The sequence below is a fragment of the Diplotaxodon limnothrissa genome, linkage group LG14 (genome assembly GCF_057381915.1).
Source record: "Diplotaxodon limnothrissa isolate DT_005_m linkage group LG14, D_limnothrissa_male_GT1.1, whole genome shotgun sequence".
Taxonomy (NCBI): Eukaryota; Metazoa; Chordata; class Actinopteri; order Cichliformes; family Cichlidae; genus Diplotaxodon; species Diplotaxodon limnothrissa.
The window spans coordinates 29044392-29068471 of NC_140609.1; the positions used below are offsets into that span (position 1 = coordinate 29044392).

A 24080-nucleotide genomic window follows, 5' to 3' on the forward strand; every position below is an offset into this window, starting at 1 on the left:
AACAAAAGAAAGGCAATGAGAGCAAAATATTGCTGTTAGCTTTGAACTATGACTGACAGCAGAGGCAAGTTAGCCTGGTGCCCTCGTGGCTGATCTGGGCTCATCATTAAAAACAACCTCCACCCTTCAGTCCATTGGACTATGAACCCCAGGTGCTTCAGAGATGGCTTTCTTTCTCTCTTTTTAAAAAAAAATTGACTGAGCTGTGACAGCCAATGGAGCAGGACAAAGATCGACTCACACTGAAAGTATAGTCCATACAAAGCCTGGGAGACACAAGGGCAAAGCACACTGTCTAGACTGCTACTGATAATCAGTCAAAATGCACGGGTGGGTCAATGGGTAGGAGGAGTTCAAGGTTGTCCACCTGAGTGTGTCTCCCTTGGTGGGATATGGCAACTGCCCATTCAATAGAATAACACGCAGCTTTCTGTGAGCTCTGAAAAAACACAATCTCCAGAGTAAAGCAGCTTTTCGCATTTTATTTGCTCTTAAATAATGAGATATCTGTTCAGTGATTTCTGCAGTAAAGCCTCGGGGTAAGTAAGTTATCAGCACAGAGATAACATTTAGTTCATCGTAGCACTTACAACTGTAGCTTTACTACGCTCTGTGCTTCACAGAGCCGCTCTTTCACTGTTGTTCTGAAGCCTTGATGCTCCAACCAAGAAGGACACACTCTAATTTTCCAGCCTTGAAAAGTGTTAGGTTTAAAGATCGTTTCCAGTTTTACAAAGAGCTCTGAGCCATGAATTAGCAAGAGGGACCTGATCTGCTGAGCAAGGTCGGAACTTTTACAAAGTTACACAAATGCAGATAGAAAGAGGTCATCCAGCCATTGCCAACTCTTACAATAAGCGCTGTTAATGACAAGACAGTTCACAGAATTGGGGGATAAGATAATGCAAAAAGGCCAGACCTCCTGCCATCTCAGATCTGACCTTATTATCAATAGACTTCTAATTAATTAATAATATTCTTGGTTATTATGAAGAAGTAAAAATGAGGAAGTAAAAAAAATATGCAAATTTAAAACATTGTGATAAAAAATGGGTCTCTGTTTTTCGTCTCCTGGTTGAAACGAACTTGTATTTTTAGATGATATTTTATCTATGAATAAAATTGCTATATTTTATTAAAGTAGATTTTATTATTTCCAATTCATCCATACCCAAAAGTTCACGTATTCAGAAACATCTCTCTTTTAAAAGGCTTCACCAGAATCTTTAAATCATCATAAATGAGGAGTCCCTTGACTTCTTTAGAGAGATTTTCATTTGTCTATCAATAGAAATAATAAAACCGTCTGTTTTTTATTGGCACCCAGCGATGAATGTGAAAACTGCAGTGGTGTCACAGACGCGCGAATAGTTTCATCTCTGGATAATTTATGCGAAACACAGAATGACTATTCAATTAAAGAGCAAGAGTTTGTCAGCTAAGACCATTGATTAACAATAAATCCACTGATTAAATAATTAACCTCAAGCCCAAAGTAATTACTTAATCACTCTGGGTGACACCTCTAGCTGTGTTATGTTTCTGCTGCTTTCAAAGTTACAAATTTACTATTCCATCAACACGATGTGCCATCGTGCGAGTTAAACCACGCACAGCAGCAGACCTGCAGCCTGGCTAAACTGGCACTCTGATAGGGAGCTGCGTTCAACTGAAGTTAAAAGAAAAGCGGATATTTCCCCGGGCGGTGTTATGCAAAACAAGCCTCTGAAGCCATCGATACTGCCCTACGTTTTGGACCGAAGAGACTGTGCTTGCCCGTGGTTGTCAATCGGCTGCGCACACTAACAATTTGCTCCTGTGTCAAAAACAAACACATGAAAAGAAAACAACAATCCGAAGCGGCACAATTTCAGAGAGACGCGAGGGCACGGTGTCGGTACCGAGTGGCACGGGCAAGATGGCACCGTGCAGCATTTTAAACGACTAAAGCAGCTTCATTATTTTAGGAGGTTTGTTCCCGAGAGCTGCAGCTCCCTGCGGATCGCATCAGTGTCAAGTCATCATCCGTGACAGCAAACTGCCTCTGCTGAAGACAGCAAAATGCACCTCCGGTAAACACGCGGCAATGACAACGTGCCCCGTGGTTTAGTCTGAAAAATTCAGCATCTTCTGACAATGAAGTTAGACCACATCAATTATCAATTACACTTAATGGTAGAGGAGAAATTGAATTAAAACAGAGTCATGGCTGACCACAGGATACGAAGAGATATTGTTCTTGGCAACCGCATTTTATTCATTCATCATTGACGTAAAAGTAATAGGACTTCAGAGCTGTACTAATGACCAACGACAGCCTCTCTGTAAAATAGATGAAAGGTGTGCCATTATGGGGTGGACTCATGAGAGGAGAGGCCATGCGGCTAATGACTCATTAGAGACATCTATAGCCAGACAGGCTGGGAGCCAAAAGGCCAGGAGTCCTTTTTAAAGACTCAATACCCCAGCTGACACTAATTGTAGCCGTCAAGATAGCATGGATTTTCATCGCAGATAATAACAGTCTGGTCCCCTGACACATCTTGGCCTGTTACCCACCAGTGGCATTGCCCAGATCTGCTAGATCCACTCAACAGTATCTCCTACCCCAAAGAGTTGGTGCACTAGAGAACCGCCATAAAACAGCAAGCACTTTGTAACCAACTTTAAGGTATAAAGGTGAATTACAGCACAATAATTACTTGGGCTCGTAATAAGACCCTGGCCAGAATCAGAAGACACCAAATTCGTATGGAGCCAAAGTATTGAGCAGCAATAATGACCTGGACACAATGTTAACTTTTGAGTAGCCACTCTTGTATTGTTACAAAGTATAACAGGTATTTGTCCAATTTGTACAGATAAAGTATAAAATAAAATAAATAGTGTGCACACTCAACAAAATAAAAGTACTCGTTGGGGCCCTTTAAGAATTTAGAGTTAAGCTGGCGATAGCCAACTTCAAAGGTCCTTGTGAATGTAACTGGAATGTATGAGTGTGTGGTGTGTATCTTCTTTGGGGTAGATCGTCCTCAAAGTGGTTGGCTCGCCATCTATCACAACCAGAATATCGTCCTGGTCCTTGGACTTTTCCGTCCTCTCCAAAAAACCTGACCTATAATCCAGGTCATAAAATGTACATTCTAATCAGTCTGTTTCAGATGCATTGTTTAAGGTTAAAATACAAAATCAAAATATTGCATCACCTCATATTCATTGCATCAACATCTTAAATCTTATCAAATCTCACAGTTCTGTTGTACAACATTCAATTTTCAAGCATATCAAATATGAGAACTAAACATCTAAGTTGCTCAAATATTTCTCTATTCATGTAAACATTAATTAAACAATACTTATGGTAAGTAACCATTGACACTCAAAATACAATACACCATAACAAATTCAGAACTATGTGCAAATAAGCAACAAAATATACATATGAGTTCAGTTCAGAGGCATTAAAGCAGTGTGCTTAATTTCTCCACGCTATAGGCCTATTCGTGAGAGAGAAATGCACTAAAAATTACCCTCTAGATTACTTTAAACTCACAGTGAACTGACAAAATTTAGCTTTAGAGCAGCTAAGAACATGTTGCTCACCGTTGCTCTGTTTCACAAAAGCCCAACACACACTGGCGTTGGAATTGCAGCAGCTCTCCGGATGAAAGGTGAGTGGTTAGCCTGTGAGACACCGAGCTAGCATTAGCATGATCGCGACGGTAAGTCTCTACAAGTTTTTTTTCATCAGAACAACACTCGTCTTACCGACGTTGCCTCTCTCCTTCATCCAGCCACTCGACTCCGGACTTCCAGCAGGTAAGTAGGCTGGCTTTCCTTCCTCTCAATCCTGAGTTTTCCTCTCTTTTGTCCGTGGATTTCTCGGTTTGAGTAGCAGATGCCTCCACTCCTCTTGCTGAGATAAGAAAAACCCGGGACACCATGCACCTCCACCTCACTTCCTGGCTGACAGGGTCAATGCGGCCTGGGTAGGCTCTGATTGGTTGCTGAGCTAGGTGCCCTCACGTGGGGTGAACTGAGAGGTGCATTCAATGGTCATAGGAAATACGACGCTTGTTGATGTGGACAGTTAATATAAAGAGAATAAGTATGATATTTTTCCATCTGGGCTACACCCTCCCCTCCTGAACTCATGCACGTCCCTGTGCATGGTAGACAGTTAAATGATGATTATTTGACGGGTCAAGGAAGAGGGCGAAGCAGGCTCTTCACCATCACTGATGACATCGGCCCAAGCTGAAGACAGTCCTTGCAAGAATGATTTTGCTGCAGTGATCAGAGGATTGCCTAGCTCCGTATAGTCAAGCCGTCGTGGCGGACGACGGTTTCTCTCAGATCTCCTTACAGAATCATTTGTATCCATGTTTTCCCTTGTATCCACTGGGACTATCTCCTCCACTCTCTCCTCAGAATTCGCACCTCTGGTGCCAGCCTCCTGAAATGGAAGTTGCCTTTCTTGGACGTCTGGGTCATCAACAGGTGAGTCAGTTTCAGTTAAGGTTATTTCATCCACTTGTTCGGTCGGTGTGACTCCATTGGTAGATAAGTACTCAGTATCATCTGTAGTACTGTTAGGCATATCAGGTATGTTGCCAAAATCAGATTGGCTGTCAAAAACAGGTGGGTTGTCAATAGGGCTGGGCGATATATCGAGTTTTTTAAAAATATCGATATATTTTCATACGAGATATAAGATGTGACAATATCGTTTATATCGATATAGTCTATGTTACGTTATAATTATACTTGTGGAGCCGCAGGTTTGCCTCTCTTTCGTCCACTTTTGTCTCTACGCAACGTTACTCGGCCTCGCCTCTCCTGCACTGAACACAACTCCCCCATAGCTTCACCTGCAGGCAATGACAAGATGAAAGCGGAAAATCTCCGTTAGCGAGTTACCGTGCGTGGGGCTGGATGGCGTCAACGTGTTAGCGAGCTAACCGCGCTAACGACATGCAGCCCAGAGGGGCTGCACGGCCTAAAATCCTTTCCTTTTCTCAAAAATCGACAGTGCGCCTTATGTATGAATTCTGGTTGTGCTTACTGACCGCGAACCGATTTTATGTGGTACACAGCGCTCAGCAATCTGTCAAAAAATGTTTTAATATGACTTTGCTAAGCTACGGAGCTGCACCGCTTGATGGATTGTCGGAGAATTACGGCTACAGAGGAGGAGCCTCGCGGAGTGATACGTACTGTGTGTGTATAAGGACCACAAACGGCACCTGTTCAGAGACGTGGTGCAGCTGTGAAATCTGTCTCTTTGTTATTATGCTCAGCGTCTATTAGTTTACATTTTGACTGCACAATTGTGAGCTTTTTGTTATGCACAAAAACAACATTGTTTTCTTTTATTTATGGACCATGATTATTTAATATATGCTGATAATTTATTTTTGAGTAATATCTACGCTGTATGTAAATAAAAGTGCCCGTGTGACATCTGGGACACAGTGTGACTAAGAACTCTCTTTTTGTTCTTAACTTATGGCTTAAAAAAAAAAAAAAAATCTAGATATATATCTTATATCGCCATCCAGCTAAAAAATATCGAGATATGAATTTTGGGTCATATCGCCCAGCCCTAGTTGTCAATATCAGGAACATTTACAGGACTCTCACTCACTGTGTGGACAGGGGAACTCAACCAAACAGGAATGAGCAAATCATCTTCTTCGTCTGAGGAGTTCTCTTCCTCTAGCGCTGGATTTGCACGGGTTCTTGGCCTGCGTGACACTGGCTTCTGTACATGCTCACTGCTTTCCTCCACAGGTAGGTAGCCACATGGTAGCAACAGATCCCGGTGTAGTGTTCTTAGGGGACCATCTTTGTTTTCAGGCTTAACTGTATATACTGGGAGGTTGCCTGCCCTTCTCACCACTACATGCACAGTGTGTTCCCACTTGTCTGAAATCTTATGTTTGCCCCGGATACGGACATTCCTGACCAATACCCGATCTCCAGCTTCCAAGTCTGATGCAGTTACATGTCTGTCAAACCTCATTTTGTTCTTGTGAGCCATCTTTGCAGCCTTGTCCATAGCTAACTTGTAGCTTTCTTTGAGACGTGACTTGAGTTTTTGCACATATTCAGAGTGAGATGAGTGTTGTTCCTCTTGCACTGGCAGGTTGAATGCAAGGTCAACTGGCAACCGAGGTTGGCGTCCGAACATCAGTTCGTACGGGGTGAAACCAGTCACTTCATTCCTGGTGCAGTTATAAGCGTGGACCAGGGGTCTTACATGGTCACGCCAACAGGACTTATCTTGATCACGGAGAGTTCCCAGCATATCAAGCAAGGTACGATTAAATCGTTCCACAGGATTGCCCCTAGGATGGTATGGGGTTGTCCTCACCTTGTGGATACCAGCCACCTGACAGAGCTCCTTGATTGTGCGGGACTCGAAATCTGGACCCTGGTCACTATGCAATTTTTCTGGGATGCCATAGTGTACCATAAAGTTCTCCCACAGACACCTTGCCACTGTGCGGGCCTTTTGATTAGGTGTTGGGATAGCAACTGCAAATTTAGTGAAGTGGTCCGTGATCACCAATATATCTTTGGTTCCACTCCTGTCAGCTTCCAGGGACAAGAAGTCCATGCACAAGAGTTCAAGAGGTCGTGTCGTATTAATGTTGACCAAGGGGGCCGCTCTTTCAGGCCGTGCCTTCCTCCGCACGCACCTGCCACACGTCTTCACTTTCCTTTCCACGTCCAAAGCCATCCTTGGCCAATAAAATCTTGACCTTACAAGGTCCAGTGTACGGTCGACTCCCATGTGACCCATATGGTCATGCAGGCTGGTGAGAACTGTGTTGCGAAGCTCAGCTGGAAGTACAAGCTGGTAGGTTTTCTGGGACCCCTCTTGGCGTCGCCGGTACAAGACATTGTTGCGGAGCTCAAGACGGTTAAGCTCTCGGAGGAGCAGTGGAAGCTCAGGGAACTGTGTGCGCACGGTTGGAGGTGGTGTGTCCCCATATTCGATCTGAGAAATAACATGCTTTATACACTGATCGGCTCTTTGCTCGTCTGCCAGCTCTGCCTCAGTTAGATGGGGAATGGTTGGCAGACCTCCAAACTGTTCCTCTTGCCCATAGCTATCAGGTACAGCACTAGGAGACACAGCAAGCACCTCCACCAAGGCAACACAATCTGCATCTGCCTCTCTTTCATTGTCAGGACTGACGCTGTAGGTGAACTGCCTCTCACAGATTGCTTTCACCACAGACTGATTTACAGCATTGATGTTGTCTGGATCACAAAGGTGATCTTGAGTGAACTGTTGTATGCGTTCAATCTCTTTTTGTGATTTCAGGTCGTCCGCTAGCCCTCCGTGTGGTCTGCGTGATAATCCATCCGCATCTCCATTCTGCTTCCCTGGACGATAGAGGAGTTTGAAAGAGAATGTGGACAGTGCTGCTAGCCACCTATAGCTAGTTGCGTCAAGTTTTGCTGAAGTCAGAATGTAAGTCAGCGGATTACTATCCGTTACAACAGTGAAGTGGTTGCCGTAGAGATAGTCGCTGAACTTTTCTGTAACTGACCACTTGAGCGCCAGAAACTCCAACTTGTGCGCTGGATAGCGATTTTCGCTCCGTGACAGCCCTCTACTTGCATAGCCTATGACTCTAAGTTGTCCCTCTTGCTCCTGATACAATACAGCACCAAGCCCGGTGGTACTGGCGTCGGTGTGCAGTATATAGGGTTTCTGGGGGTCAGCGAAGGCAAGTACAGGGGCAGTGGTGAGACTTTGGATGACTGACTCGAAGGCTTCCTGGCAAGCTGGCGTCCAGCGACCTCCGAAAGGGTCTTTTGGGTCATGGTACTGATGTGCACTTTGTCTTGCGTTTACTTTTGATTTCTTGTGGCTAGGTGGGTACCCTGAAGTTAAGTTGTGGAGAGGTTTCACAATGCTGGAATACCCCTTAACGAACCTTCTATAATACCCAGCAAAACCAAGGAACGACTTTAACTCTCGCAGGGTCTGTGGGACAGGCCATGTTTTAAGGGCCGAAATCTTCTCAGGGTCAGTCCGAACTCCATTTCTGGAGACCACATGTCCCAGATAACGGACTGAAGTCTGGAAGAAGACACATTTCTCTGGTGACAGCTTTAACCCAAACTCTTTTAGACGAGTGAGCACTTTCATGAGTCTTTCTTCGTGTTCCTCAAGGGTTCGGGAGAATACTATCACGTCATCAAGAAAGACCAATGCATCCTTCAAATGCATATCCCCCATGCACCGCTCCATTAACCGCTGGAACGTGCTGGGGGCGTTCGTTACACCCTGAGGCATTCTGTTGAACTCCCAGAAGCCGAGAGGGCACACAAAGGCCGTCTTCGGTTTGTCTGCTTCTTCGACCTCGATCTGGTAGTACCCTGATTTTAGATCAAGAACAGAGAACCACTGTGAACCATTGAGGGCTGAGAATGTGTCCTCTAGCTTCGGAAGGCTGTACGCATCTTTTATAGTCTGAAGGTTTAGACGCCTATAATCGATGCACAACCGGACTTGGCCGTTCTTTTTCCGGACTACCACTATGGGTGACGCAAATGGGGACTCTGACTCTCTAATAACTCCTGCATCAAGGAGTTCCTGAATGTGCTTCCGGACAGCCTCAATGTCCCGTGGGTGGATTGGCCGGGCACGTAGTTTGAAAGGCGTGCCATCCGAAAGTTTTATATGATGTCGCACCTGGTCCGTCCGGCCAAAATCCAGGTCGTGCTGTGCAAACACCTCAGGCATGCCGCTGAGCTGCTGAGTGATGCGCTGTTTCCATTCCAATGGAACTGGGGAGTCACCAAAATTGAAGGTTATGGTGGGCTCTTGGAAAGACTGAGTCTCTGGAGTTCTCTGGGATAGTTCTGACTGTTTGGTCTTGTTGTGTTCCTTTAATAGGATGGTCTGATAAGCACTAACCTCTGCAATAGTACACTTGGCAGGGATGACAATGTCGTGGTCAGACTCGTTGCTTATAACAACTGGCAACTTGTGGGGCCGCCGCTGGGGAAAGTCCACCAGACCGGCTTTAAGTAGCAGGCCACCGGGCAAGGGGGACGATGATGGGTACTCAATTACAACTGATTTTTCATCCTGAAGGCCCTTGCCAAGGGCGACTCCCTCCACCACTACAGTTGAACCAGCTGGAATGACTTGAGGCATCTTGCCAAGTAGCTTCACTACCCCCTGATGGGTGTCACTTGTCTGCTTCCGTCTCAACTCAATGATTTTGAAGACTACTTTGTAGCCATGTGGGAGGGGTTGACGATTGGCTAAGTCAGTCTCTGAGTAGATGTCGAACAGTACATCTAGGGTGTTTGTGCCTATGAGCATGAGGGATTGTGAAGTGTCAGGGACGATTAAAGCAAGTGTGTTTACATCTACTGGAACACCTATAAAGTCCTTTGGAAAAGTTATGGTCATTTCTATATAGCCAAAGTAAGGCACTAGCTGGCCATTAGCACCTTCCACTTCTAAGAGGTCATGTAGTGGCTTGATCTTTTGCTCTGAAAGGTGCTGCTGGTAAAATGACTCAGGAACAGTGGTAACTTGGGAGCCTGAGTCAAGAAGACAGTTGACTTCTTCACCTCTCACAGTCACTTGAGCTGTACTTCTGGTACCAATCAACTGTTTAGGGAGTTGGAAAGATTGGTTCTGCTCTGAATGGTTTAAGCCAGAACATGTTTGTGCTTTGACAGTCTTTGCTGGGGTACTTACTTTGTTAACCTCAGCTGTGATTTTGTCACCATTGTTTACGTCTGAGGGACGTTGTTGACTCTCCTCAGCTCCTGTTTGTCCCACAACAGGAACTGTTAGATGTTTAAAGGTGAATCTGTACAATCTCGCGCTTCCCACTGGCGTTGTTTCTCCTCCAACTGCTTCTTTTTTCCTGCTACTAGGTTGGGGTTAGCGGGGTCAACACAGCATGGAGCGATATGTCCATCTTCACCGCAGTTGAAACAATACCAGGGCTTGGGTCTGCCCCTTTGCCTCTTTGAAGTCTGTCTTTGCATACGTCCATCTACACCATGTGGCTTTGACATCTTACTCTGCGGCTTCCCTGCAGGGTCCTTGCTGTTTGCAAACTTTGTTTTTTTCTGTGACATGAATGTAGTTAGTTGACTTTGCAGACTCGCCACCTGCTTTCGCAGATCCTCAATAGCAGCAATGCTACTCCCATGTTTCTCCTCTGGTTCACAAACATGTGCACCCTGGAACTGTAACTGAGTTCTCTGCTTTGTGGTGCCAATGTGTTTTCTCATACGGTTAGTTTTTGCTTGCTGTCGATCTTCCTCAGAGCGAATCATTAACAACAGGTCTGAGAATTGGGGTGGGCTGCTCTTCTTTTGCTCAAGTTGCAGGGCGCTGAGTAGGTCGTTGTCCCAACATCCCCTGCAGAACTGTTTAAGTAGATGTTTGTCCACTTCTTCACATGCGACTCCCCCCCTCTTCGTGGCTCTGTTTAATGCTAGCTGTAGCCGGTGAAGGTAAGTGGATGACTTCTCACTTGGATCTTGAAGGGTGTTCAGGAATTGAGCGAAAAGTTCCTCACCATCTTCTACAGTGCCAAAGGCTGAATCTAGAAGCTGCAAATAAGTCACAGGTGGTGACTCAGGCCGCAAACTCTTCTCATGGATCTTTCTGGATATTTGCAGGGGGGACATGCTGGGATCATTTTGGAGCAGTTCAATTTGTGTGCGCCATGTGTCATAATCAGTTTCATTGTTAGGTCTGGGAACCTTACCGGAGAAGGAACGGAGTCTCACCTGGGACTGGATGTGTGGGACAACATCTTGCCTTCGTACGATATGCTCTACCACAACCTTCTGAATGTCAGGTGGGTTCAAGTCACTTACTGAGAGGGACGCTGCTCTCCTTCCATTAGTGAGGGGAACATCATCAGTGGCACCAGTATCACTTGGTGTAACATCTGAATGTGAGGTGTGACACTGTCGCTCTTTAGAAGCGGGCGGAGATACAACAGTGGTCTCGACATACGTGGGAGAAGGTTCTTCAGTGGTGGGTCGCATGGCTTCAACATCCTCCCCAATCTGACACATCATCTCCTTCAGCACCTCACCGTAGTCTTTGCCACTCAGCTTGGCTAGTTCCTTGAGTTCCGCCAAGTAGGTTTTTGTAACATTACTCCCAACCGTGGTAGTGTACATGCTACTGAGTGTTTTAATTTCATAGACAACGCTGGGATCAGCTTGTGCTGTGTATGTGTATGGTAAACGAGGTTCTAAACCTTCTAAGGCTGAACTGCTAGAGTATTCTACGATCAGGTTTTGGTAGAAGTTGGACAGTGAATCATCAACAAAAAGGACTCTTGTGATTTTACCATACTGTTTCAGAAAGTCAATGACCTGTTCATCTTTCTCAGATACCTGTGTTATCCCAGCGACAACAACCGCATTAGGTATTTTGACACCAGACTTTTGTATGAAATCCATGCTGGTCATTGCCTCAATATTGATGCTCAAATCAATTGGCTCCTGGCTGGCTCGCCACTTCTGTAACCAACTTTAAGGTATAAAGGTGAATTACAGCACAATAATTACTTGGGCTCGTAATAAGACCCTGGCCAGAATCAGAAGACACCAAATTCGTATGGAGCCAAAGTATTGAGCAGCAATAATGACCTGGACACAATGTTAACTTTTGAGTAGCCACTCTTGTATTGTTACAAAGTATAACAGGTATTTGTCCAATTTGTACAGATAAAGTATAAAATAAAATAAATAGTGTGCACACTCAACAAAATAAAAGTACTCGTTGGGGCCCTTTAAGAATTTAGAGTTAAGCTGGCGATAGCCAACTTCAAAGGTCCTTGTGAATGTAACTGGAATGTATGAGTGTGTGGTGTGTATCTTCTTTGGGGTAGATCGTCCTCAAAGTGGTTGGCTCGCCATCTATCACAACCAGAATATCGTCCTGGTCCTTGGACTTTTCCGTCCTCTCCAAAAAACCTGACCTATAACCCAGGTCATAAAATGTACATTCTAATCAGTCTGTTTCAGATGCATTGTTTAAGGTTAAAATACAAAATCAAAATATTGCATCACCTCATATTCATTGCATCAACATCTTAAATCTTATCAAATCTCACAGTTCTGTTGTACAACATTCAATTTTCAAGCATATCAAATATGAGAACTAAACATCTAAGTTGCTCAAATATTTCTCTATTCATGTAAACATTAATTAAACAATACTTATGGTAAGTAACCATTGACACTCAAAATACAATACACCATAACAAATTCAGAACTATGTGCAAATAAGCAACAAAATATACATATGAGTTCAGTTCAGAGGCATTAAAGCAGTGTGCTTAATTTCTCCACGCTATAGGCCTATTCGTGAGAGAGAAATGCACTAAAAATTACCCTCTAGATTACTTTAAACTCACAGTGAACTGACAAAATTTAGCTTTAGAGCAGCTAAGAACATGTTGCTCACCGTTGCTCTGTTTCACAAAAGCCCAACACACACTGGCGTTGGAATTGCAGCAGCTCTCCGGATGAAAGGTGAGTGGTTAGCCTGTGAGACACCGAGCTAGCATTAGCATGATCGCGACGGTAAGTCTCTACAAGTTTTTTTTCATCAGAACAACACTCGTCTTACCGACGTTGCCTCTCTCCTTCATCCAGCCACTCGACTCCGGACTTCCAGCAGGTAAGTAGGCTGGCTTTCCTTCCTCTCAATCCTGAGTTTTCCTCTCTTTTGTCCGTGGATTTCTCGGTTTGAGTAGCAGATGCCTCCACTCCTCTTGCTGAGATAAGAAAAACCCGGGACACCATGCACCTCCACCTCACTTCCTGGCTGACAGGGTCAATGCGGTCTGGGTAGGCTCTGATTGGTTGCTGAGCTAGGTGCCCTCACGTGGGGTGAACTGAGAGGTGCATTCAATGGTCATAGGAAATACGACGCTTGTTGATGTGGACAGTTAATATAAAGAGAATAAGTATGATATTTTTCCATCTGGGCTACAACTTGGTGCAGTAATGACGGCTTTAGATCTGATAAGACGCTAAATACGAACCATCCGACAGTGAGATGCAGCAGAGAGGTCGCCTTAAAAAGAAACGCTAGCAAGAGTGATTTTCAATATTCTCGTTGCATCATTCAGCTGCCGCAAGCACCTGCAGCGTTGAGCAGACACATCTCTCATTTGGACAGAGGCAAAGCGAGATGTTTTATGGTCTAGTCATACTCCCTGTCACTGTGCTAATGTGATTCAGTTCCAAAACAGTCAGAGGAAATGAGAAAAGCCACTCTTTCCCACCCTTGTAGCACTCAGACATGATACACATGGGGCTTTACACTGCTAGCAGGAGGAAGGGGAAAAAAATTATAAAAACCTTTCATGATACATTGGAATAAGTGGAGGAGAGACACTTACCACCGAGTGCAGCGGCAGCAGCGTGATATTCTTGATGATAGATTTGAATGTTAGAATAGAAACTGTGAAGGAAAGATTGGTGGCAGTTCATTACACTTCAAACTAAAAATGATTGGCAGCAACCCTCCCCTGGGCTTAGCATGGAACAAGAGCCGGAGTACTGTATTTTACAGACTATCGAACACGCTGGCAGTCAAAATACTTATCAGAAAAACATTCAGAAGAAGCCCCGTGTTTTTTCTTTTTTTAAGTCTACATAATAGGCTTCACGGAAAGCACCAGGATATCAATTGGCCACAATGCCTGCAGTGTTCACTATTAGCCATTTAATAAATAGCTGCAGTCTATCCAAATGCAGGGAAAATGTTCTGACAGCGAATACAAATTCACTTTAAATGGGAAGTCGGTGTAAACCTTTGCAGCGCTGTGACTGTGCAGTATGTATGTTGGACTGCTCATTTTTAACATATTTTCCATTAACCTCAGCTGCAGAGTGCCAGGCCTGTAGGCGATTTGAAATAAGCTTTCCATAAAGGACAGATGATGATTTCTAATTTTCCAAGCATGCTAGACTAGAGTTTTTTTAAAAAACCCCGTTCGCTGATTTACTCCTCTTTAATTTGTTTGCTGTTGTTTGAAAAAAATAAATAAAAGCCCTCTTTGTTTACCTTCAGTTCTAGTGAATTTAGCCTGCATTTTGTAAGCACCACAGCCACCAGTGCAACAATATCGCCATATTATGCTCACCCCTCCGCAACAGCTACACTGCCTTTTAACGTTTACTGAATTAATGATGCGATGAAATAATGGCCATAAATATAAAAGAAGGAACGTGGTGCCCGTGCCAAAGTCCAGTTGTGCAGCCTTGAGCTGAGCATCGCGCTGTTTTGAACATGGACGAGTGGATCAGACTGAGAATCCGAGGGACACCTCACACTCCTGTGGCATGCCGATCAAAAAGTACTGCGCGCTACTGTCCTTTTTGACTCTGACTGGGAATATAATTAAACACCTAACATGTTCCTGTATGTGAATGAGACCGTGAAATCATCAGGAAAGTGTTTGCTGAGGTCACAAATAGGTGAGCCAAAAGAGCATGTTTTAATATGATTCTGACCTCCTGTCAATCATGCTGAAGGACAGGCATGCTATGAATAAAAAAAAGTAAATGCACCGTGGGTAGATGCTCTTGCCAAGCGACCACTGGAGAGCACACAACCAATGGGATAGTTGGCTTCCTAGAGTTTGTTTTCTTCGTGGCACTATCTACTTCCAATGACCAGAGGCATCAACTGATGCAGAAGACTGGAGGCCTGGTCCTCTTGCAAGCTGAGATTGTGTAACTTGGTAGAAACAAACATCTGCTGCTTGCACGTCTGCGTACTATTGTATTTATTAAAAGTCGGGTTAAAAAGCAAGGCAGCACCATGTAGAACAAACTGTTTAAGCTCCCTTCCTCTTCCCTGCAAGCCAGCTTTTCTGTGATTGGCTCCCCACTACAAACAGCACGTTTGAACAGCAGGTCGGTGGGACTGCTGTGCTCACAGCCAGAGCTATGTGCCTGATATGAGCATGATAAGGATATCAGCACTCGCTGACATTGTTCAGAGCCAAAAGACGAGAGTGGAACTACTTGCCCATCTCTGGAATAACAGCACCAAAATAGTTCCATAATAGTTGCTGTACTTTTTCAAACTACAGGTACAAAGAATACCATTTTTCAGCCACTCAGATAATGTAAAAAAAAGTTTGCGCGATTACTTTTTATCCACCCATTTGTATAATTGTAATTTGAACTGAAAAGACAGGCGTTAGGCATCTCTTGGATCCAGACAGTAACTCAAAAGAAGCATATCTGCCCTCATAATCAATCATAATCAACAGATTACACCCCATTTCTGTACTACCTCTCCGAAAAAGTGCTACAAAGTGAAGGAGAATTTGTGTCTATGAAACTGGGTGTGCTTGTTTTTTAAAGAGCTTCCAGCAGCGAATGAAAACCATGCTACCCCAGTCAACCACCTCAAAGAGAGGAAACAAATCCATAACCACTGGCTTTAAAAGGCCACAGGACCAACAAACCTTTTAAAAGACCAAAAGAGGTGTAAGCTGAGAAACAAAGGTCAATCTAATATGGACTTCTTTAACGATTGTTTCACTCTTTGACTAATTCCCAGAGGCAAAAAAAAGAAAGAAAGGAGCATGGGGAGGGAATGAGGAAAGATCCAGTTAGCTAGTCCACTTCCTGCTCCTTGTGGCACAGCTCTCTCTGGGAATTTAACCAAGGTGAGATAATCTCATATCTATAAAGTGCTCTTCACCTAACCTTAAAATGACTCTTAAAGCTAATGTTCACAGTTTTTATAAAATGTCTAAAGATCTGCCAGTGTAGTGATAACGGGGGCAAGGCAAGTCCTCCCTTATGTCTGCTATTACTAGGCTAATCTAACCTCCCCATGAGATTTTCTAGATTTAATTTAGGCATTTGGAGGATGATGCTTGGCAGCGACAAGGGCCATCCATCTTCTCTTAACAGTCCCAATCTTTATAGAGGCTCCAGACTTCAGGTAGTGCATGTGATGGATAGCACCCCTGGCTGAGGACAGTCCATTAGTAGAAAAAGAAAACCACAGAGCAAAAGCCCAGTTACACTGTCTCAAGTGCAATTCGGGGGTAGTGGCAGCTCTGTATACCGCATTACTAAAGAAAAAAAACAAAACAATGTTTTAGAACAAACGTCCACCCCAGTTAACCATCCTAGCACCCCTCACAGGTTCAGATCATTGAACTCCAACCCTGCAGAGAGTTTAGCTTCGACTGCCACAGAGCTCAGCAGCCTTTAAAGAAAAGTAGCTCAGCTCGATCCAGCAGTATTATTCTGATTTGGGGCGACAAACACAGAATAAGAGACAACTTGAGGCGACTAGGGTGCATCCACTCTGTACTTCATTTTGAAGCTTCAATTGCAAAAAAAATCTAAGAGACGTTCAATAGTTTAGCCCTGAAATAGCAAAATAACACTTCTCAGTGCCAACTGACAGAGCGCTTGATACAGTAGGCTGATTGACAGCGTGCGACAGCTCAGTCGGTATTTGATATCAGTCAAAGTTAAAGTTTTTTATGAAGACAGACTGAAACTAGGTCTATATTTTGGAGTTGAAACGGATGTGTAGGAGGGAAAAATAATATTTTCTGCCCGGAGGACCTAACCTTGAAGGTTTAAGACATATACTGCATTTTTGTAACTGTTTAAAAACCCCTCAAGCATTAAATCTTGCTCAACTTTGAATTCATCACCGATGCTAATTTGTGCATCCAGAAATCTCCGTGACCTTGTACTGGCACGACTGGGATGATGCTACGTAAACAGAAAATAAACAGGAAGCAAACTTTGCTAGTTAACCAGTTCACGTGAAGATGATGTGTTTTTACTCCCCCCATGATGTCCAATTAAGAGCTGTGTTTATCAAAGGAGCTCTACATCGGAGCTTTTTACAGGTACCCACCGCTGCTGCCGCCACTTTTATCTGCACAGACAGCAGGACACCAGTTCAAAACAAAAACATGGATCATGTATAAAGTAAAGGGGTGGGGGTGGGGGGCGTCTCATGCATATTTGCAAAGACCTGTTTGCTAAATCACTTTGAGCAAACACAAAAACACTGTTTATCACACATTCATTTGGCATTATAGCAGGCTTCAGTGCATTTCAACCGAGTAAATAAAGGGAAGATAAAATGCAGTAATCCATCACAAATCATCTCAGGCCTCCTGTCATCTCACACAGCATGCTAGCCTGCCTTGGCTTTAATTAAGTTATTCTGGAATTGCTGACAACAAAATAAATAAAGAAATGGAAGGAAAATAGAGAAGAGTGTGAAGTGTGGGGAGTTTCTATGGAGACCTGAAGCATCTGGCTTGATCCCAATAATTTGTTCTCTGCTGTCTTCATCTCTTTTTCTGCCTCTGTCTCTCCCTCTCTTTGTCACAAGTTTCTACGCAGAGACTGTCGTTCCTCACGTGCGTAACCCCCATGACGGCGCAGAATCGGTACCTTTGATTGCAGCCGCTGTCATCATTTCATCCCATCTGGGTAAAGTCAAATTTAAGACGGCAGTTTCGGTGCGTTTTTATCTAAGCGTGATGTTCTGTTTGTCTCTCTTGGAGACCTGTCCCCCCTCTGAAACAGTTAATATCAAACACGTATAACAAAATCATACTTTATCACTTTAACTAACTTTAAGGCCATGGAATTGAAATGAAATTTTCGAGTGTTGCTGTTGTAAAAACATCCCCAACGAGGTTGAACAGTTTGTTTGTGAGAAATCAAACCAGGAGTGACTGATGTGAGACAACAATCAAAAAAGACCAATACACAAGAGAATGATAGGGCAGCAGGCCGAAAGGATCACAATAACTGTGCTCGTGCTATTTATATGAGAGATATATTCAACCTATATAGTGTCCTGCTGGATAAGTGATGGCGTAAAGTGTCAAACTGTTAAACTGGGGCTCTACTACAGCATTTAGTCTCAATTTGAGCATAGCCTTTTAAAGCCTGGGGCTTGTTGGGAGGAGTGATGGAAGAGATTGTAACAGGCTCTCTACAGCTGATTTAGGGACAGAGACAAGGGATGATAGATGGATGAACTTTAAATTTGACCCCAAAGGATGAAAACTGTGTGGGGGCAGGCTGACATGGAATTCATAAGATAACAAGATTAAAGTTCACTTCTCAGAGGCTCGCTTGTGACTTCTCTTGTAGTTGATGCTTATGGTATTTAAACTGCAGCCAACTGTTGAATAGTACATTTGAGCCCATATGCCAACATACAGGTTCCTGCTTTTATTTATTTACTTTTTCTTACAATTCAGTAAATTCGGCTGCTTTTGTGTTTGGAGCTGTTGGTGTAGCAGAGCTATCACTGTGAAGGCATTGGATGGGCTGCAGGAAATTATAACTGCCGTTGCTGTTTTATTTTGCAAAGGTTTTAACAGTGAACAAGAAATTACTTTCCTATTACTTGGGAAAATAACTGGCATCTTACAAGTAAAAATAATTGTTGCTGTCCAACTCAAAAGCCAAACACCACGTTCAGAGAGACACCAGCGGTGCACTTGTGTGGGAATTTGTGACCCTCTCATTCATGCAAATGAAATGGGTTCTCAGTGCATGTACCTCTGGCAAAAAATAAAAATGAAGTCTGCATTTAGGCACCTCTTTGGCAGTGCATAAATACTCGTTGTGACTGCCAAGTGCCTTTAAAACAGTCATAATTGTCCTTGGTACACCTGCACAAACCTTTTCAAAATAATTGACAGTGGCAGGCCGGGTTTTCTTAACATCTCGAAGAACCTATGATGGTTCTTTTATGGGCTTAGACTGTCTCAGTGTCTTCTGTCTCTTCATATAATCGCAGACTGACTCAGCAATGTTGAGATCAGGGCTCTGTGGGGCCCAGACCATCTGTCGCAGGACTCCTTGAGCCTGGAGATACTTCTGCATGATTATGACTGTGTGGAGGATTATTTTTTGTTCAGTGTTGCTGTTTTTATTTAGATTTTTAATCTTAATAAAATAAGGTGTTGTGGCTCTCCTAACTAACAATGCTATTTTCCCCCAGAGTGCTTTAGAAATGTGCACTGCTACAAAACTGAGGTCATACAAAGAGATGAAATTTAAAAAAAGAATGTGTATATATCCGTAGTTGCTCATTTGAAATTAGGCACATACTAAGAAGAGCATATAAAGTGGGCCTTTAATGATTAAATGATGATATGAGGGTGTTCTAAGATACACACTACATCTAAAACATAAACATTAATAATTACAAGTGTCTTTCTATTTCCATTCTTTTTCAAATGGGAAATCCTTTCAATAATTTATGAGTTTTTCTGCCCTTTCTCTTCCCATTGTCAGATGCTAAGCACCAAAGTTATCCCCTGGCGCTTAAAAAGGAAAGAGTGGGTACACATCTAACATTAAGTAGATACCGGAAAATCATTTAGACTCGATGATGCTTTAAGATGCTTTGAGTGTAGAAAACTTTACATTTGGCATTTAGGTTTCAAGTGTGAAAATGTTTCCTCACATGACAACGAGTGGGCACTTTGGCAGATTAGATTTTTTGAAATAAGACAAAGCAGAATGGAGGATTTCCTCATGGGAGGAGAAACCTTGGCTCATAACTCCATCCATTGTCTCCTAGTCTTTTATTTTCCTCTACTTCAACAGAGGGATAATCTGCTTCAAATGACACCATATTGTTGATAGCAGAGAGGCTTATTGTCCTCCTTTCATGTCTCTGATAAAAGACACAGAGAGCTACTGTTCCAGCCACCGGGATTGAGAAGAGAGTACCATTACACTTCCTCATCTCCATAAATCCTCCATTCATCCATTTACCTCTCAGGACTCTGGGCTGCACCAGCCTGAAGGAAGAAGCAGTCGAGTGCAGAAAGCTGCTTCACTTTGCTCTGCTCAGTATGGCACCCAAGAAGGCTGATGTGCTGAGTAGTGACAGTCAGCAGATTCGCTTTGTTGTGCACTTTCACTTGGGCAACAAGGGGCCGCTTTCGTTAAGTGCAACTCGCTGGGATGAAAGAATTAGAGTTGGCGAAGGCAGCGTTAGTTTTACTCCATCACTTTGAAATCCCGACTAGAACCATCTGTCTAACTCACTCTGAAAATTCAAGCCAGCAGAACCAGGGACAGATTACTCATTTCTGCTCCAACTGTAGACGCAGCAATTTAGTTATGAGGCTTATCCTCATATTTTAAAAAAAGAAAAGTTGTCCCATTAAATATAAAGATTACTTAATTGTCCTGGGGGACAATCAGAAATATCAGTACAAACATTGCTGATGGGAATATTGGTCTTGCCGGGCTATTTTGCAGAGCGTTTTAGCATATCATCGTTAATGGGCGAGGAGCTCAAAGGAGGGAAGAGAAAAAAGACGCACTTGCAGTTGGAAAGCGTTTACAGAAATGTGTTTTCTTTTTCTCTGACATAACACACGCCTGGAAAACTCTAGAAAGCTGTCTGAAAGAGCCAGATGGCTAAGCATTAGCAGGAAAGTCTGAAACCTGACAGTCATTCAATACACAGACATCTGATGACCTAGCCGCCCACCTAATTGAAAGCCCCCACCCCCTCCCAAAAGACACAGACACACACACGCAAGCACACACACACAAGCACACACACGCACGCTGAGAAATATGTGTTTACAAAACAGAACCCTTGAGGAACATAATGGCCGGCGAAAGCTTTTGTGAGCTCTGAAGTGAGGGGTGGCTGACCCTCACTCTGCCATCTTCATTAAAGCCTCTGACAGAGCAAAGACAGCTTTAGGTCAATACTGAAGTAGACCAAGGCTAAGCAGGACTCTCCCACACAACACACAGAGCTACACTTGCGCAAACGCTCGTGAAATTCACACACGCACACTCATTTGCTTATCAGGAAACAATGATCAGACACGCACATGCTGTCGAAGCCCATCCTCGCACTATAAAGGTCATATTCACAGGTGCGAGGACTGCCTAATTGCACATTTCATACGATCTTGAAGCCTCTGAATGGAAACTGCAAAGGCATTTCTAAAGATAAAAAAGCAATAAGAGCTCACAATATTATGTTTCTCCCCAAACATATTTGGTGGAATCATTGCCATTCAAATTACACAGTATATTTTCCAGCTGATATACTTTAAACAGGATAATCATCAGCAGAGGGAAGTGGGGTAGAAATTTCATTGAGCAAACAATGATTATTTTATTCAAAATCCAGGGGAAAAGAAATAGGGAGAATATCAGATGAGATGATTCAGGGTGAAGCGTGCTTAAAGCCGCGGACGGCCCCGTTTTCGCCGGCATCAACTCCTGTCGCATGGCGCCGGAAATAAAAAGAAAACATTATCCCACAATCAATAAGATAAATGGGAGCAGTGAGACAGAAAACACATTTTAATGTGGAGCCGGACAATATGTTAATATTATAATCTCTTTTTTTTATAATCTTTCCATATTACCATCGCATGACAACATTTTCATATGGTGATACTTTTTTTCACACTCTTCATGTGTAAATGAATGATAACACATTTTTGCCAAAGTCTGTCACAGCGTGAGCTCCAAAACACTTCATACCATATTGTAGACTTATTTTTTTCATGTGTAAGATTTTGCTCTCGTAAATCCACTTATTGAAACAAACATTCAACGCCAACACGAAAGCACCCCGTGGCTCCGAAAATATGTATAAATGCAAGATTTGTCCGATGCCTTAAACGGCATGATGTTTTTTTTAAATGCATTATCCCATCTGCAAAACAGGCGACCAGAGGCTCTCAGCCTGTTATTAGGGGGACAAGTTTATTGTAAGGTTCTGGAAAGGAGGCGGTGAGCGAGGACGGCCATGCAGAGTCACATCTGGCCTTGGAATTGCAGACAAGCTCTTCACCCCATCAAGGTTGCGAGACCAAGAAGTTTTACGATTCTATTTTTATTTTTATCAATCTATAGCATCAATTCACAAGAAAAGTTGCCTCGGGATCTCTTATATTGTAAAGCAAAGACCCTGCAATAATAATGTCCACATCTATTTTGTGAAATTAGGCAAAGTTGGACACTTACGCAGGTAAGAGTACAGGGTGCCCAATGCATTTTCGTTATGAGGTGTCACACAGTTCTGTTTTATCAGACGCCGTCATCATCTTAGTATGCACAAGCAGTCCTTTGGCACTCATGCCTCGGCTATATTGGCCACTTCCAGATAAGGGACACATTTTATTTATTTTTTATTTATTTATTTATTTATTTTTTTTTTAAATGACATCAGAAACAGCAGTATGCGACATTACGTGATGGCAGAGCTTCAGTTCATCCTTTGTCATTTTTTTTTTTTTTTTTTTTTTAATAAATAGGACAGGGGGAATGAATGAGAGAAAGAGGGGGAGAGAAAGAAAGAAAACCAAAGGGGAGAAGAGACGGTGAGAAGGGGGGGGGAAGAGAGAGAGAAAAAAAAAAAAAAAGAACTCCTGGGTCACCTGTATGGAGAAAAAAAACAAACAAACAAAAAAAACAAACAGAGGAGACAGCAAACAACAAAGAGCAACATAATAATAGAGAAAACAAAGCACCATCACAATAAACTAGCTAGCCATAGATATCAATATTTACTAAATAATAAACGATATTGTGCAGCACGCAAGATAGACAGCGCACAGTGTGCTTTGAGGTAGCAGCCAAGAAAGCTTTAGTCCGCGTCTGTGAATACCCATGTGTGCATACCTGTGTGGATCAGCATGCTTGCATTCCAAAGGTTTCTCCATGTAATGATCTGCTAGGGAGTGTGGGGGGGCCACAGCCCCGTCCTCCAGGGTGTGAAGCGGGTATGGAGGAGATCAAAACTCCAGACATCCAGAGGCCCCCAGGGACACATTTTAAAGACTGGCAAAGCTCGCAGTAAGGAAGCGGAGGAGTGACAGTTGTTTAAGTGGGTGGTCCCCAACCTCCGGGCCACGGATCGGAGTCTTTTGGTACCGGGCTGCGACAGTTGAGGCTCGGGTGTGAAATTTATGGTTTTCAGGGTTTTTATTGGTTTTTCTGGTTATTTTTTTATCGTTTTTATCGTTAACTCGGTGTACCTGGGTCTTTTCCTGTGTGTTATGAATAAATCTTCCCTTTTTTGGTACTGGTACTGGTTTTATTTGGTTGTATTTATCCGTGACACCTTAAAGAGCGGTCTAAGAAAATATGGTCGAACATAAGCCGGTCTATGGTGCAAAAAGGTTTGGGGACCACTGGTTTAAGTCACAGGATTGTCAACCAGGAGACCGTGGTTCGTGTTCTGTAGAGAAGTTTTTGTTTTTTTTCATCTGCTGTATTTTTTTTTTTGACACATTTTACTTTGTTTGTTCATTTGATTAAGGCACCAAGAAATATCTGATTAGGTCTACAAAAACACTGCGGCCTTCCAGGCTGGGATTGACAGACCTCTCTCAAAAGACCCCAAACACCTTGAGCCTAAAGACCCACGCCAGCAGTTTTGACAAAATGTCACTAAAGGATAATCCAGGTTGGTTGCTTTTTTTCCTCTGGTCACAAAGACAAGCACATTTCCAGACTATTGCCTCATTCATGATATTCATGGATATCTTGAAACCTCCGAATTGCTTCTCTGCTTCTTGGTGATCATGATCTGACCATAATCTTCAGCACATGCACGCCATCATGCAAACCCGCTCCTTGTTTTCAAATTCACTTCCTCCTGTAGAACTTCCAGAGTTTACTCTAGTGAATTCAAGACACTTTAAATAATCGATGACAGGTGTAAAGTCACATGTCGTGAGTTCATTTATAACTGACCTATAATTATCTATTATTTGACTGGAAAACAACATAATACTAACGAATAAATCAAAAAGCTAAATTAAATGAATGACGAGAAACGCTTCCTCAATTTAAATACCTCTCTTTTCAGCCTCTTAGCGCTAAGCGGATGTTTTTATTGGTTAAGATGGAAAACTGAACTTAAAATACATCATTTATTGACCAAGCAATTGACCTTTTGGAAAAACAATTTCCACATTACACATATAATGACTATGAAGGCTTGCTGTAAGCAAAAGGTTACAAGAGTGAATATA

At 43.1% G+C, this 24080-nt stretch overlaps 2 protein-coding genes and 1 long non-coding RNA gene across 5 annotated transcripts in view; all 3 read right to left on the bottom strand.

Moving 5' to 3' along the window:
* The window catches only part of cadm1b (cell adhesion molecule 1b), a 185518-nt gene that overhangs the window by 114914 nt on the left and 46524 nt on the right, over positions 1 to 24080 (bottom strand). The gene's annotated exons all lie outside the window — the stretch shown is intronic.
* Positions 1471 to 5500, bottom strand: LOC146619087 (uncharacterized). Its single transcript, XR_014906802.1, has 3 exons — positions 3769 to 5500; positions 3604 to 3684; positions 1471 to 3115 (listed from the first exon to the last, which is right to left on the bottom strand). It is a non-coding gene; the product is annotated as an uncharacterized LOC146619087 (long non-coding RNA).
* On the bottom strand, positions 9835 to 20292 carry LOC146619088 (zinc finger CCHC domain-containing protein 18-like). Its single transcript, XM_085371406.1, has 3 exons — positions 12650 to 20292; positions 12485 to 12565; positions 9835 to 11996 (listed from the first exon to the last, which is right to left on the bottom strand). The coding sequence occupies exon 3, from the start codon at positions 11482 to 11484 to the stop codon at positions 9835 to 9837; it is 1650 nt and encodes a 549-aa protein (XP_085227532.1). The 5' UTR covers positions 11485 to 11996; positions 12485 to 12565; positions 12650 to 20292.

Excerpts from the sequence above, each read along its gene's own strand:
- LOC146619088 (XM_085371406.1), bottom strand. The coding sequence starts at position 11,484 with ATGACCAGCATGGATTTCATACAAAAGTCTGGTGTCAAAATACCTAAT.